We start from the raw sequence: 17,051 nt of genomic DNA, 5'->3' as shown, positions 1-17,051 counted from the left end.
GACCACAAGGCAGGTAAGAGTCATTACCTGGTGAGTATTTAATAGTTGAAAGCCAGGTTTAAAACGGTCGGTATTATTATGGTGACATCTACACTGATACCACACCACCTGCAGTTAGCATGCATCAGCTTGCCTCACAGGGATGGAGGGTGTGTGTGTGTGTGTGTGTGTGTGTGAGAGAGAGAGAGAGAGAGAAAGAGAGAGAGAGAGAGAGAGGGAAAGAGAGAAAGAGAGAGAGAGAGAATCCAGAGCACTCACCTATCTTTTCAACCTTCTCCTCCTCATCTTGCTCGGCTTCTGTGGTACAACGGTAGCCTTTCTTCTTCAGCAGGTGGCAGATGAGGACGCCAAACAGCCCCATGATGAAGAACACGGGGACAAGCGCATAGGCAATGTATTCGGGGTGCCCACTCCCGGCACTGTCAGTGGGCGACGGGGTCGTCTCTGCTTTGGAGTGCAGTGAGTGGCTGCCACCACTGTCTGCGGGAAGACACACGCAGGGCTGCGTTAGACGTCTGCAGGGAGCAAGGACAGCCCCACGACCTTGGGAAATGTTCACATTAAACCCCAGTCTGAGCCCAAAGCCATGGGCCATGCAGCCTCCGGTGGGTCTGGCAGTCCAGGCACAAAGGCGAGGGCCCCGGTTTGGGCTGACTCAGTGCCAGCCTGTCCCTGCCCCTCATAAACTGGGTCCCACCATGGATAACGTTTCTAAAGCTCTCCAAGCCGTCCTCTGCTTCTTCACTGTAAGAGCACCTGCACAGCATGGGATAAAAGCCCAGGGAGTGAGGTGCCCAGCCCAGAGCACACACATGCTCACTGGGTGGTGTTACTGGCTTGGACTCAGGAGACGCGGGTTCACGCACAGGCCCACCTCTTAGCAGCTGTGTGACACTGACCGATGACAAAAGCGATGCCTCGGCCTCACTGTGAAACGGGCATACTGTGAAACTACCGCCCTCGTACGCTTGTTATGAAGATGAAGTAAATTTAATGCGTGTGGGACATTTAGAACCGCTTCTGCAGCATAGGACATGCTCACCACATGCCACCATTCGAGGCACCTGTGCCATATCGCTGGGCAAGCAGAACAAAGAACCCTGTCTCAAGGAGCCTCCTAGGATTTAGTCAACTGAAAGATGTACTAGTACAGTATGAAAAGGAAGTGAACCCAGGGTGGCATTAAGATGTTGGCCCGGGGGTGCAAGGATAAAATTTAAAGCATATGCATCTGTTTATTCGTTCACTGATCCGAATTAACATTTACGAATGCCCTTTCTGTGACAAGCTCTCTGCTGGGAGCCGGATATAGAACGTGATAAACCACGTTGCTTAGCCAGTGCCACCTCAGAGCTTGCAGGGCAGCATCGGAAACAGCCATCAAACAAGTCAACACATGGGCGGATCATGGCAGATTAGGAGAAATGCCATGGAAGACATGCCATTTTCAGAAGAAAAACATGACAATGAGTACTTATTCTATGACTTCAACAATAAGGCAGCTGGGAAGGGAACATCTTTTGGATAAAAGGAGAAATATGCTTCCTCATGGAAGACTTCCTCATGGAGTCATTATGAGGATTAAATATATTAATAGGTAAAGCATGTAAAAGTGTCTAAGAAAAGATAAAACACTATAGAAGTGTTTAGTCATTGTCTTGACAGAAACAACAGTATCCAATATGGTTACCACCAGCCACAAGTACCCTGTTTCCCCGAAAATAAGACAGTGTCTTATATTAATTTTTTCTCCCAAAGTTGCACTAGGTCTTATTTTCAAGGGATGTCTTATCTTTCCATGCACTAGGTCTTATTTTTGGAAGATGTCTTATTTTCGAGGAAACATGGTAGCTATTTAAACTTAAGTCAATTAAAATTAGATATAATTAAAAATTCAGTCCCTTGGTTGCCCTTACCACATTTCAAGTGTTCAATAGTCATATATGGCTAATTGGCTAGTATATTGGATGGATCAAATAAAGAGAATATTTCCATCATTCCAAAAGTTCCATTTGACAGCTCAATAGACTACCAAGAATCACTAAAAAAGAAAATGTTGACTGGAGATTCTATTATGATCCACCTTAGCAATTCAATGAAGAGTAAATTTTAAATCCTAAGTAACTATTCACAGATAATGCCTAAATCATTTGTAAACATAGATAAGTTTAACTTTCCTTCAATTAACACTAATAATTTGCTTAAAGACACTGTCTACCTTTCTCCTTCACCTCCAGCTGAAGTGTATTTGAATTATGAATAAATTATTTGAGTCCAAATTAATAGCAAAGGTGTTGCAGCATCTCCATACATAAAAGCCTAAGAGACCGGAATGCGGGAACAACCAGTCACTATGATATGCACTGACCACAAGAGGCCAGACACTCAATGCAGGAGCTGACCCCTAGTGGGCAGTGCACCCCAACAGCCAACCTCCCTCGGTCCCTCTCCCCCAATCCGGCAGGCTGGCAGCTGGCAGCTGGCAGCTGGCAGCCGGCAGCTGACAGGAAGGAAGGCTCTGATCGGTCCTGATTGTGGGCCAGGCCTAGGGACCCCACCCGTGCACATATTTCATGGGTTTATAGATATTTATAAAAGTCAAAAATTGGCAGCATCTACATGTTTGACAATGGGATGGTAAGAAAACATTGAAGTCAAGCATCTATCATTTAATGTAATGAAATGCATCATTTAAAACTATTTATGGGAAAACACTTATGAGCCAATGTTGAATTTTATGTTAGATTCAAAAATCTTACATACAGTATGACCCAACTAGTAAAAAAAAAAAAAAAAAAAATGCATAAAGGCATAAAACAGACAAAAAAATAATTCTGGGTACGTGGATAATAGGATAATTTTAAATTTTATTTGTATACTTTTCTATAATTTTCCAAAATTTGTACATACATACTACTTTTGTACCAAGGTGGTCAATGCTTTTTAAAAAAGAGAGAGATAGAGAGCAGAGGTTGTCAGCCAGTTGGGGAGTCCCAGACCTCTTTGTAAACCTATTGGATGCCATAGTTCCTATTCCAAAATTTTGCCTCCAATTTTTGTGAGCTCTGAACCCTAGTTAATATACGAGCAAGTGGCTGAAACCAGTTTGGCTCAGCGGTAGAGCATCGATCTGCGGACTGAAAGGTCCCAGGTTCGATTCTGGTCAAGGGCATGTACATTGGTTGCGGGCACATCCCCGGTAGGGGGTGTGCAAGAGGCAGCTGGTCAATGTTTCTCTCTCATCGACGTTTCTAGCTCTCTATCCCTCTCCCTTCCTCTCTGTAAGAAAAATCAATAAAATATATTAAAAAAAAAAAAATATATATATATATATATATATATATATATATATATGTATATACACACACGAGCAAGTGGCATGACACAGATGATGCTCACATTTCTGCTCGAGCAACACGGTGGACATTGGTTTAATTCATTGAGATTAGAAAAATCTAGAAAAAAGTTCACTTGGTATTATGGGTTGAATTTTACCTCCCTCTCAATTCATAAGTTGAAGTCTTAACCCCAAGCATCTTGGAATGTGACCTCATTAGGAGATATCTTTACAAGGATAACTTAAAATGAGGTCATTACAGTGGACCCTAATTCCACATGACTGGAGAAATGTGTAGACAGACATTCACACGGGAAAAACACCGTGTGAATAAAAAAGGCAGAAATTGGGGTGATGCTTCTTCTACAAGCCAAAATAAGCCAAAGACTGCCAGCAGACCACCAGAAGCTAGGAGAGAGGCATGAGACAGATCCCTCCTCACAGCCCTCAGAAGAAAACAACTCTGTCAACCTTGATCTTGGATTTCTAGCCTCTAGAATGGAGACAATACATTTCTCTATTTTAAGCCACCTACTTTGTGGTACTTTGTTACAGCTCTAGCAAACTAATATACTTGGCATGGAGAGGGCACGGTCACGAGCTTAGTTTTGAGCATGTGGAGATAGAGGCAGACCGGGGACATTGAGATGGAAATATTTATTGAGCAATTAGATCTACTCCATGAGGAAGCAGAGGAAGAGAAGCCAGGGTGCCACCCTGGGGCACAAAGGAAGGAGTTTCCAGAAGGAATGGGAAGTTGGTGAGGTCAAATGCTGCAAGAGAGAACTAAAATAAGAAGGAAATGTAAAATGGTGTAGCTGCTATGGAAAAGCAGTATGGAGGTTCCTCAAAACTTAAAAATAGAACTACCATATGATCTAACAGTCCCGTGTCTGGGTATTTATCCAAAAGAACTAAAATCAGGATCTTGAAGAGATACCTGTACTTCATTGCAGCATTATGCACAATAGCCACACTATGGAAACAACGTAAATGCCCATCGGTTAATAAATGGTTCAAGAAAATGGGGTGTACACCTACCATTGAATCCCAGTCAGCCTTAAAAGAGAAGGAAGTCTGTCACAAGTGACAACAGGATGAACCTGGAGAACAGTATGCGGAGTGAAGTACACCAGTCACAGAACACACACTGCCTGATTCCGCTTACACGAGATACTAAAGTAGTTAAACTTTCAGAAGCAGAGGACAGAGCACTGGCTGCCAGGGGCAGTTTTTGCTCCCATGGTATAAAGCATTAGTTACACAAGAGGAGTACATTCTTGAGACCTGCTGTCAGCACTGTCTGTAGGTAACAGCACCGCGTATACGCCTGACCGTCTGTGAAGAGGGTAAACCTCATGTTAATGTTCTCACCACAACGAAAAGAAAAAGAACCTAAGAAGTATCTGTAGAGATAATGTAGAACTAAGACAAATGAGGCCACGAAGTTGTTTCTAAGAATACATGGGATACCTTTAGTTTCGAATTTAGGAAGCAACTTAGAATTTTTTTTAAGTTTCTCCTTGCTATGTTTTACTCCCTGTTTGTCATTTCTTTGAAATACACTTTAAAATCCTAACATAAGTACGTACGTACATACATACATATATACATAAAATGAACAAATACATTTGAAAATAAAGTAGGACAGAAAAACAGTACAGGGAGATCCTTGTGGCCTTGGAGGGGGCAGTTTTTCAACAGGCTTAAGGTAAGGCGGGATTCCCTGGGAGGACAAATACAGACTGGACTCAGTTCACTCTTTCTAGGAGCCAATTATGAGTGAGAGTGATAGAGGGGGAGAAGGCATTTTGATTTGGAGCTTTGTTGTTATGGTTGTTTTTAAGTGGCGGAACCCACCTATTTACACTGAGTGGCCAGATTATTATGATCTCTGAATGCATAATAATCTGGCCACTCGGAGTATATCCTATATAATAAAAGGCTAATATGCAAACTGTCCCCTCACCCAGGAGTTCGATCAGCAGACAGGCCAGCCAACAGCCCATGTCTCCTCCCCCTGGCCAAGCTGGACGGACCCCACCCATGAACAAATTCATGCACCAGGCTTCTAATATTTGTGTATGTGTGTGTATGTCCGTGTGTGTGTGTGTGTGTGTATACATGTGTGTATATATATATATATATATACACACACATGTATACACACACACACACACACACACACACACTCTGAGTGGCCAGATTATTATGTGTTCAAAAATCCTAATAATCAGGCCACTCAGTGTATATGCAGAAAGAGCAAATGGGAGAGTGAGAGGGAATAGAGAGTGATAACTAGAAGCCAGAAGGAATGATTTCCACATGAAGGAGACGGATTAAACATTTGAATAGGGGAAAAAAGACACTGGTTCCAGAAGCAGGGTGATGAGTTAGAGTCCTGTGTGGTGGGCACAAGGAAGTTGAGGGAGCAGGTGCCCAATACCCTCTATTTTCTCTTAACATATAAGAGATGGTGTCTGTTGGGGGGAGGGTTCCATAAGGGAGAGAAGTTTGGTGCAGAGTTTATTACTCTTGTTACTATTAACAACAACTACCACATGTATGGAGCATTCAGGAGCCAGCACAATGCAAACCACTGAATCTTCACATTAACTTATGACACAGATAGTGGTATGATTCCCACGTTACCAATGGACTAGGAGGCCCAGAAAGGTAAAGCAAGCTTCCCAAGGACACACTGGGTAGCAGAGCCTGGATTCAAACCAGGCAGCCTGTGTCCTGCCTGAGGTACCCTGCTTCCTCTTCCTTCTCAAAGCCTGCTTATCTGCATGGTGGCAAGAGAAAAATTCTGAGCTGTCCCCAATTAAATTATGGCAGGAGGGTGGGAGGAAGTCAAGAGAAGTTAATCAACAGAGCCATAGGCTGAAACCAACAAAAGATTGGTCACATTCCTGAATGTATGTTGAACTTTTGAATCAACCTTCAGGCAGCTATTTCAGCTCTTATCTAAAACGCACACACCACCAGATGCCATCACTCTTGCTTAAGGCATGAACTTTCCAGGTATTGCCCACAACTGATCCAGGAGCATCAAATACTTCTTCCTTAGGAGCTTAGTCACCTATCCCAGAATTCTCTCTGCTTCACCTCTCCCAACTACCTCTCACCCCCAATCTATAGCTAACGTAAATTCTTTCAAAGCAACCTGCATCTTTCTTCCCCCAAAGAGGCCCGTCAACCCCAAGATGGTGGACATGTCTGTCCTCCATGAGCCCAGCTGCTGGTGCTGTATGTCCCAGGACCTGGTCGTTTTTCTGGCTCAATCAACCCTTTCTTTCAGAATAACTTTCAGCCAGGAGGGTTTTTGTTTAACAATATGGAAAGCAGGGCTTGTAACAGAGCACCATCCAACTACAAATGTCTGCTTAAGGTATATTTCAATTTTTCCCCCCAATAGTATTTCAACATTTACCTACTTTTCTGTTAAAATATTGAATACTCATTTGCTCTCATAGTCTCCTTTTCCCTTCAAGGCTTAAATGATCTCCAAACTTCAAAACAATGGGTTCCAATTAGAACAGTAAGAAATAGAGTATGTTCTGAAAATGCCCAACACCAGACTCCAAAGCAGTTTATGAGATGAATTGCAAAACTTTACTCTTTGTCCGCCATCTCTGACCTCCCTCCAGAGGTCCCTTTAGCCTCTCCAAAAAGAGGCCCCCACCTCATCTCCAGTACCTCTGCGTGTGATTCCCTTCCACAACATTACAAGGGGAAAAAAAGTCCAACAAAGACAGCATTTATCAAAACCCATGGGGTTTTCCTTGGCCCAGACCGGCGTATTTAGTTACCTACACTAGCTTTAGTGTGTTTTGAGGAGTCACCATGTTTTGCCAAGATCCTGTGGAGAAGGTCAGAAAAGAAGACGTGAAATAAAAAAGACTGAAGACTGCAAGGAACTGAGGAAAAAGTGTAAGGACTGGCTAAGAGTCATCTCCCTCCTACCCTCAACCAAAAGCCGTTTTCTAGCTTGTTTCCAAGTAATATTTGTATTTACAACTGACTCCAATGGCACTGCAAGCATGTCAAACTCAAGGCCGGCGGGCCGCACGCCTTGTTTAAATAAATGAGTTTGACATGCTTGGCAGTGTAACGGGTGAAAAATGCTTATGTCTCTCTGATTCTGTCTTCCCAGTAATTCTAGTCTGCATTTTTCCTGTGGCTTTCAGGCAAATGACTCCTGCTAATCAATATGCTAACATTAGAGGAATTCTGCTTGAGGCTTGAGGTTTTGGAAATATAGCCAACCCCTTGCCAGAAGGTACCACTCCTGAGGAGGTGGGGGAAAATGTACAAAAAAAAAAGATTGTTTATTAAACATTTTCAGGAGCCTCAAGACCAGACTCAGATAATCAGGGGTCAATGGGCCGGAAACAAAGAGATTTAGAAATTGTGCACCCTTCCTTGGAACCCACTGGTACCCACATGTCTGTGGTCCTCAATTACCTCTTGCCCCTCCCATTCTCCTTTCCCTTCACATAAAGGAAGCCTGACTTCTGCACTCCCAAAAGACAGATTCGAGGAACCTCGTAAATCCCCCATCTTCTCAACTGGGAGCCTTCTCAATCAATAAATCTTTTCTTAATTCAAATACTGATGTTTTAAATATTGACCTTTTGAACCACTGGGCACATGGACCAGTAACAAGAGGTGCTGGGATGAAATGGTGCAGAAATGGCATTCCTCAAAGCCAGTGGGCATCACTTGGGGGCTACTATAATAATGGGGAAGACGAAGGTACTAATCATGGACTCCAGGTAAGAAGACCTTGTGACTTCTCCCAAGCAGCTCTGTTCCAATCAAGGTCAAACGAGAATTTTGATGGTTCTGATAGCTATTCTTTCCCCTTTATCAGGAAAGGGGTTGCATTCCCAGAAGCTAGAGTTTCCCAGCAGAGTGACCCAGCAACTCTGTGATGGGAAAGGGGCTTGGTTAGTAAGTTGATAACCCACACCAAGCTTGTTGGAAAAGAACTTTTAAACACACACACACACACACACACACACACACACACTCCTACGTTTTTTCTTTGTTAAACATTCAAATCACAGTACCCAAGAGCAATCTATTTTTGGTCTGGATTACTGACTAACATCATTAGATATGCATTTCTCTAAATGTATTTTTCCTTATCCAGTTTTGCCACCTGCTACCTCCATGAACAAGATACTTTATCTCTCTGGGCCTTGATTTGGTTAGCTGAACAATTAATGAGCTAGTACTGATGTCCTCTGTGGTTCTCAAAATTCCAAAATTTCCCACACTGTCTACAGCCCCATCCACAATTCACTCTGGGTTGATGCTACCAGAGAGAAAAACATAAGACCACCTCTGCCATGTCCACAAACCAAGATCCAAAACTATCTAAAAATAAATTCTCATTTCCTAATAAAACTGTAATAAAGTGAAATGCTCAGTCTCTCTGACCCCTTCTTGTGTGGGCTTGCGTTCTTCCCATGGCCTTCAGGCTAATGGTTCCCACTCTAAACATATTAATCATTAGAGAAATTCTGCTGAGGGCGTCAGAGTTTTATAAAACCAGCCCCTCCCATTTTCCCTTCCCTTGGCATAAAAGAAGCCTGAACTCTGTGCTTCCTTAAGGTGGGTTAGAGGAACCACTAAGGTGCCTGTCTTCTCCATTTGGCATCTTCTCTATCAATAAACCTTTCCCACTCCGGGCTCTGACATTTTCAGTTTTGGCATTTTCAAAGCATTAGGCATATATGGCTTTTGGACTGGTAACAAAACAAATCTGCCAAACCCATTGGTAGCAAAGCCTATCCTGATGTAATGTGAGACTATTTAGAACCTCTATTCCACTGAGTTTACTGCATAAATATTTAATATATTTGCTTAGATTCCCCAGGGTTTAGGCCATGGACCCAATGGTTTCAGATGGTCACAACTATGAGGTGGGTACTATTATTTTAGAGAACAGGAAACAGACGTTCAGGAGGGTAAATCATTTGCCCAAGGTCACAGCTGGTAAGAGCCTGGTGGAAACCTCAGGCAGATCATGTTTCAGGACGGTGCTCACAACCAGATCAACTAGCTCCTGCAAAACAAGCTCCTTAATTAAGTTAACTGGTTAAACACAGTTTAAATCAATTAGCTACACTAACAAAAGAGGAGAAATCAATTAGCTACACTAACAAAAGAAGAGAAAGCAAAGCAAATTCTACAAAACAAAATTATCCCCAGATTATTCCTATTTTTGGCTGCAGAGATAACCAAAGTCACAGAGCTTTTAAGATCATTCGCCTCGGCACCAGTTATTAAGACAGCATTTTCCCAGACAAATTCATAAAGCTAAAAATGTGTGGAGAGCACAAATGGGAAAACAATGAAAGTCAGTATATAAATAAGTGCTAAATGTCGTTGTGAAACAAAACTTCCAAACACCTCCCAGATAAGCAACTGCTACAGCCCCACCCTCCCCCACTCAGCAGCTGTGACAAGGCAGGGAGGGGACATGCAGACGGGACCTGCCTGCTCAGAGTTTACCCACCCATGACACAAAACCCCTCCCAATGTGCACAGCCAGTTACCTTCATTTTGTCAAAGTCCTTGAAATGCTACCACAATCCAGGCCACAGCACTCTGATTCTGGGTAGAAAGACTACTTTGGAAACAGATGGAGGCCTAGACAGCTTTCCCAGAAAAGCTCTTCTACATCAATAATGCCTGGCCATGAACTCATGACTGACAGATGCATTCGGCTAAGACGCCCCTTGAAAAATGCAGCTGTCTGAGGTTTCTGCTAATATCTGTGTAAGCTCAGCTGCACCCTTGGGGATGCCAAAATGGAGAGCTCGGGGAAGGAGACAGGCATTAAGAGTAAGGGATAGAGTAAGAAGCCAGAAGTTTCAAAATAATGCCTGTGCCCAATACAGTTCCTTCCTCTCCCCGCCCCCCCCACCCCCTCCAACCGTACCTAGTAGCTAAATGTGCATTCAAATAGCTTTTGTTAGAACTAATAAAACCAAATGCCATCAAGTAAACCTTGATTGGAGCCTGACTGAAATTTTTAAACAATAAAAAAAAAAAAAATTTAAATAGCTACAAAGGATATTTTGAGGACAATTGAGGAAACTGGATTAGACAGTATTAAAAGCTATTTATTTTCTTAGGGATAATAATGGTATTGAGGTTATGTACAGGAAGTCAATCCTACGAGATAGGTACACATTAGAAGGGGAAATGCTGCAACTTGATTTCAACTAGTTTAGCAGAAAAAAGTAGATAGGTAGACAGACAGACAAGTAGGGTGAGAACTCAAATATGGCAACATGTTGAATCTAAGTGGCTAGTATACAAGTACCCATTTTACTATTCTTTCAACTTTTCTGTAATAAATGTTCACAAAATATTATTTTATCATTCTTTTTAAATACCCTTTGTGGGAGCCTCGTAATCATTTTTAATGGGAAAATGCATTTTAATTTCCAACCCAATTACTCAATAAGGCGTGTTTGAAGCACAAGCCATACTTAAGCTGTGGTTTCTCTCTCTGTGTTTCGTGGGAGTTGAGAAAAGAAGTAAATAGTGTGATCCAGGACAGAAAAGGGACTTCAGCTTAGATTTCAAAAGAAAAACTGAATTTGGGTGGACAAAAAGGAAACATTCTTGACAGGCAGGAAATTGGAGAACAACTGGAACCACTCCTGAACCCCAGAGAGCTACCGGAACAAAGGGCTGAGAGGAGGGTGATGTCAGCATAAGGAAACAAAGCCACTTAAAAATAACGATGGAAACTACAAAAAGTCACCATTGTAGGTTTTCATTTAAACCAGAGCGGGGGAAACATCTTGGCCTTCGGAGAAAGTTCCCAGCATTCTCTGCAACTGTCTCAGGTCGACCCTTTGAAATGATTGATTGATTGAATGATTGATTATATTTTTTAATGATTTCAGAGAGGAAGAGAGAGGAAGAGAGAGATAGAAACATCCATGAGGAGAAAGGATAATGGATGGAATCATTTATGGGCTGCGAATCCAGCCCGAAAGCCGGGCATGTGCCCTGACTGGGAATCTCACTGTGACCTCCTGCTTCATAGGTTGACACAACCACTGAGCCACACCAGCGAGACTGAAGTGATTTCTTAAGACCTCGAAACTCCCTGACCAAACACAATTCCCCTAAGGGCACCAAAGGATTGCACACAGATATCTACGTACTAACAGCCCCACAGCTGCTCCTTGGGAGGGGACTGATTCACTTTAGGATCCCCGTGTGGTGAGAAGCCAAGGATCTCAACTTCTGGGCTCTTCCTGAACCTCCCAAAGCACCTCAAACAATGGTTTCCATTTAGAAGACAGCAGAAGGCTCATCTGACCTGACCTCACCCCAGACCAGAGCACGGTCAGCTCACCAGTATTTGCCTGGGACACAGGCCAGGAAGCCACCAACCCGGCCTCTAAGGCAGAGAAGGCAGATCCCACACAGGAAGACCCATCACGAGGTCCTCAGAGAGGGGTGTCAGCCAGGGGCTGCAGGGACCAGGAGAGCTCAGGACCTCCCTGAATCCCCCCATCCGCTTTTCCTGTCCTTCTACCCTTTCCCTTCCCTTCCCTTGCCTTTCCTCCTCCTCTTGTTATTTTTGTGTTGTCCATTTGGAGCATTTTTTAAAAATCTTTACTTACTGATGGCACTGTGTATCCAGCAGAGGGCCTGGGTGGCTGGAGGACAGAGTGGAGAAAGACTTGATAGACCTTTCTGCACCTTGAAGAGTCTAAGTGATGGCCATTCAAGAAAAAAAAAGGGGTTTTTTTTTAAAAAGTCATTTGGCCTGGTTGGTGTGGTTAAGCGTCAACCTAATTCCCAGTAAGGGCTCATGCTAGGATTTCAGTAGAGGGCATGCAGGAGGCAGCTCATCAATGATTCTCTCTCATCCCTGATGTTTCTAACACTTTTTCTCACTCTCTGAAATCAATAAAAATGTATTTTTAAAATAAAATAAAAAGTCATCTGTTTGAAGTGACCATAAAGCAAAAGAACGTAAGAAAGCTAATGCTCACTTCAGATTCTTTTCAAAAGGTGGTGTCTTATGAAGAATGAATGAGTTGCTACGTTAAAACAATTATAAGACAGCATTTACTGGGTATTTGCAGTGTACCAGGCACTGTTCTAGATGCCTCTTTACAATCTCATTTCATTTCTACAACATCGGTAAGGTAGGTTTTCTCACTACCTAATGTCAGACGTTGGGTGTCATTTAATGCTGGTGGTCTTGATCGGGCATCTAGAAGGGTTCAGGAATCTGGAGAAAGGCTGTGGGTAGACTAAATAAGAGTCAAGAGACTAAAGATAATTTTAAAAGGCACTGGGGGTCAGAGGAGCCTGGCTGAAGAAAACCAAGTTCTCCTTGTCTCAGGACCCCTTGCTTTTTATTAACACAAATTGTCCTAAGGCAAGGTGGAGATATACACATCAAAGGATAGGGTTTCATACAAAAGCATTGTCAGACTGGGGAATTGCCTTCAGCTGTTCAGGTGTTTGGCCAACAGCAGCCAATAACATGTAGATTAAAATGCCCTGAACTGTCTGGCAGCAAACAATCATCTTAATGCATCCTTTTCAGGTTTGGGGAAATGCTGCTAGCCATTCCCAACAGGTGACAACACATGTGACTCGGCCCTTGTTAGTCCCCAAGTTCCATTAACCTTTCGATGAAACTCTTGCAATTATAACATGCTAGCATTGGCTTCCAGCAATTACTCCCATCCAAAGATGAGGAAAACGATGCATAGAAGGTTCAATAACAAGCCCCAATGTGCGAGGTGGGGCAGGATCTAACCCAGGCAACGTGGCCCCAGGCCTCACACTCTCAGCCACAGTGTCTGTGAGAGCAGAGGCAGCCTTCAATTCTATCTAGTGAGTGACACGTGCCTCACAGTAAACAGGTGGGTTAAATCATCACCAACTAACCACTGGGCTGGGCTGGAGCCCAGGTCCACACCCACCCAGCCTAATATCTTTAAACCCAAGAAATCTGCTTCTCTTCATCTGCCTCAATCATACATATGACCCTATTATGTATGATAAACATTGTAATGTTCATGCATTTTTAATGTAAAAATCAAATGCATGAAAAATTATTAAAATCAGCTAAAGCAAGATAAACTTTGTATTGACTTCATTTAAAAAAAAAAAATCTCAGCAGCATAAAATCTCCCATTATTAACTGCATAAAGCAAAAACTCACTCTAAAGACTAGCTCTATTTTACCCTTCCAAAACTTTTATGAAGGTAAAGGAAGATATTTTCTATCTATGAAAAAAGCACCCCGTCCATATATGTGTTTGCACATTATTATTCACAAACTATTATACTTGGAAGCAATTCAATACTTGCCACAAACATAATTTGTACTAAACATGTTAATTATGTGATATCTGAAAATCTTTCAGAAGGGAGAAAAAGGAAAGGAAGAGAAAGAAGGAAGAAAATCTTCAATCACACTCAGTAGCTAAAGACACCATCTAATATATACATAAAAGCCTAATATGCTAACTGTCCCTCCAACTGTTTGACTGTTTGACCAGTCGCTATGCCATGCTCTGACCACCAGGGAGCAGATGCTCTGTCTGGTAAGTTAGCTTGCTGCTGGGGTCTGACAGATCAGGACTAGGCAAGATGGGCCAAACATGTCCTGGAGCCCCTGCATGGCCCCTTCCCAGGCCCTATCATGCACGGGTAGGGTCCTTCAGCCTGGCCTACACCCTCACAATCTGGGACCCCTGAGGGATGTCGGAAAGCCAGTTTCGACCCAACTCCTGCAGACCAGGCTGAGGGACCCCACCAGTGCACAAATCCGTGCACCGGGCCTCTAATAAAAGACAGAAAGTTCCCACCCAAATGCCATTGATATTTTGACAGTCATTCTTTTGTCTGAAACCTCGAGTCCCAAGGAAGTAGTCAAGTGGCTGGATGAGATATTATTTTGCAAATAAATCAGTGGCCTAACACGACATCACTAAACAGAGAAACAAGCCAGGCGGAACCAAAACTCAGAGCCGCTGACATCTTCCCCACCCATCTCACTACAACACACATCACTCCGGCATTCTATGGGCAACACTGATTCCACAGGGAAATCCTCATTTATGTCCAACTCCCCTGCTTCCCCAGGTACAGGTGTCTTTGTACCTCTAATCCCTATCACAGTTCCTGGAACACAGTGGGAGCATCTTAAACACCTGCTAATGGACCCTGTACAAGCAAACCCCAACCTTCTGAAGGGCCCCTGGTAACTGATCAGGTGCCCACCCCCACTTAGTAAGCGGTTTTAAGGTACTATTTGGTGGGATAGAATGTCCAATGTACTTATACCCCCAAATGCCGACAGTTTTTAAAAACACAACTCTTTTGAAAGCAGAACTGATACATCCCATAGCTTTACACCCTTGTTAGATAAAGCCCTTTCCGAAAGATCTAACTATACCAGGAAGCCCTGTGCTCATCCATTTAGCAAAGATTCATAAGAAGACCGCAAATAGCTGCACATTCCTAAGACCAGCTTTGGGGATTGGCCCTCTAACTGATTTTTGGGGAACACCGTCACATTCCAAACCGCGGAGGGGCTGAAGGGGCCAAGCTGACACACCCTGGCCAAACGCTCTGCCTTCTTTCCACGGGGTCGTGATCCTTAACTGATCTCCTCATGCACATTCCTCGGGCAAGGCCAAGCAGGGAGTAGGTTAGGAATTATTTAAACTATGGGAGGAAGCTAAGCGGCAAGTGCCAGAGTAAAACCACCAAATGGGAAGAGAACAGGCCCAGATGGCCTGTTTCAGGCAGAGACAACAAGACCAGATTTAGGAGGTTCCCCTAGTGACTCCCCTGGAGCATCACACAGAGAAAGAGCTGGCGCAGAGGACTCAGCCTCGGGGAGCTGGATCCCTGGTTTCTGGGTTCAACCTGCCCCTGCAGGGCCAGACGGCAGCCAACTAATGTCCACAGGGCAGGAAGAAACACAGCCAACCACGTGGGACAACAACAGGGATGACGAGCTGGTGGGGGCTCAGCAAGGCCTTCGAAGAGGAAGATGGCCCAGCATTGGCCGGAAAGGGATTGCCCTGATACACCCAAGGCCTCTGGGACATGGAACTACTCCAACACCAGCTGCTAATGGCAGCGAATTTGCACTGAAACCTCAAGTGCTTATTTGTGTGCCTGGCGCTTTTTACTGGACACATTAAAGAACAGAGTATTGAAACCAAGGCGGCTCCTCTGGAGAGCGGCCAGCATTGGAACCCAGGTCTGTTGCCATCAGGGCCCAAGCTCTGAGCTAAAGCTGCGGCCCAGGAAGCAAGGAGGCTAGAGCGGAAGCCAGCTGTCTCTTGGCTGCACTATGTTCATTCTACTTGGTTGCTAGCTGTGTGACCCCAGGCAGGTCAGTTAACTACCCTGTGCCTCAGTGTCCTCATCTCTAAAAGGAAAATAAGAACAGAATTGTTCCTGAGTCTTAAGAGAGATGAACCTGGGTTTGCCAGAGTGCCTAGCACGGTCAGTGCTCAATAAAAGTTAGCTGCCGTTGCCATGACAACTGCTATCAGTGCTAATAACGGTAAACACGGCTATCCTCACCACGCTTACAGCTCAGCTGATGCCCAAGCGACAGGCAGGGAAGGACGGGGAGCCACGTGAGCCAGACTGGAGAAGGCAGAGGTAAATGTCGGGACAGAATAACTACGCAAGCCCGGAGGTGAGAGGGCAGCTGTCACTCATGCAGCTCCCACACTGTCACCAGCCCCGCAGTTTCTTTTTCTTCCAGGAACAGGAAGTGGACACCGATTAAACAGAACACGGCAGAACTCCTAAACACAGGGTTTTCCCGTTAGTCACAGGTGCAGCCAGGCATGTGGCCTGCCTTCTGGGAATATGGGGGCAGAAAAACAAAGATTAGTAAATGTTCTGTCACGAGAAGTCCTCTGATGTGAAGTCTCCGCTAATGCTGTCAGAGAAAGAGCAAAGCAGAAGAGGGACTAGGACAGAAAATAGAGATCACTTCAGAAAAGGCAAGCAAAGCAAAGGAAAGATGAAACAGAATTAGGAAAACACTGCACATAGAAAATTTGATTTTAAGGGGAAGAAATAAACGTGAAAGTGACAGCATTAAACTCAGTAAGAACTCTCAAAACACCAGTAGCAAGAAAAATACTATTAACAACCGTCACATGTTTGGAACACATTGTACAGTTAGTTACTATCCAAAGTACTTTACAGGTATGAACTCATTTAACCCTTACAATAACCCTATGGGGTAGGCACCATTATTTGCAGCCCATTTTACAGATGTGAAAACTAAAGCACAGAGAGATGAGTAACCTGCATCAGGCCACAGTTAGCAAGTGGCAGAGGTGAGATTTTAATCCAGGCAGCCAGGGTGCAAAGCTCATACTCTGTGCTCTATTATCCCTAACACTTTTGATATTCACTAAAGTTCCATGAAATTGATTTACCCACAGCTCATCTCTAGTTGAGTTAGAGTCTTGAGGAGAAATTCAGTAAATAAATCTAGAATGACAGAATGGTTTATCCTAGTGAGTGAATTATTGGGAAAGGATGGTGTATTGACGTTATATTTTCTCCAAGTCAATTTATCTATTTTCTTTTTGCATCAACTACAAATTTCAAAAAATAAAATAAAATCCTGCTACCATTTATAAAAAGCAAAATCAAAAGACCC

At 43.6% G+C, this 17,051-nt stretch overlaps 1 protein-coding gene across 3 annotated transcripts in view; it reads right to left on the bottom strand.

Annotated features, from left to right (window-relative positions):
- The window catches only part of RELL1 (RELT like 1), a 61,298-nt gene that overhangs the window by 30,511 nt on the left and 13,736 nt on the right, over positions 1-17,051 (bottom strand). For all 3 annotated transcript variants that reach the window (XM_045573485.1, XM_036418789.2, XM_036418782.2), the window contains exon 2: positions 259-480. In XM_045573485.1, coding sequence (XP_045429441.1) covers positions 259-480 — 222 coding nt within the window. The remainder of the gene's footprint in view (positions 1-258; positions 481-17,051) is intronic.

The sequence above is a fragment of the Pipistrellus kuhlii genome, unplaced genomic scaffold, assembly GCF_014108245.1.
Source record: "Pipistrellus kuhlii isolate mPipKuh1 unplaced genomic scaffold, mPipKuh1.p scaffold_m20_p_1, whole genome shotgun sequence".
NCBI lineage: Eukaryota > Metazoa > Chordata > Mammalia > Chiroptera > Vespertilionidae > Pipistrellus > Pipistrellus kuhlii.
Note: the sequence above shows the minus strand (reverse complement) of the source record. Positions and strands in the feature narration are given on the sequence as shown.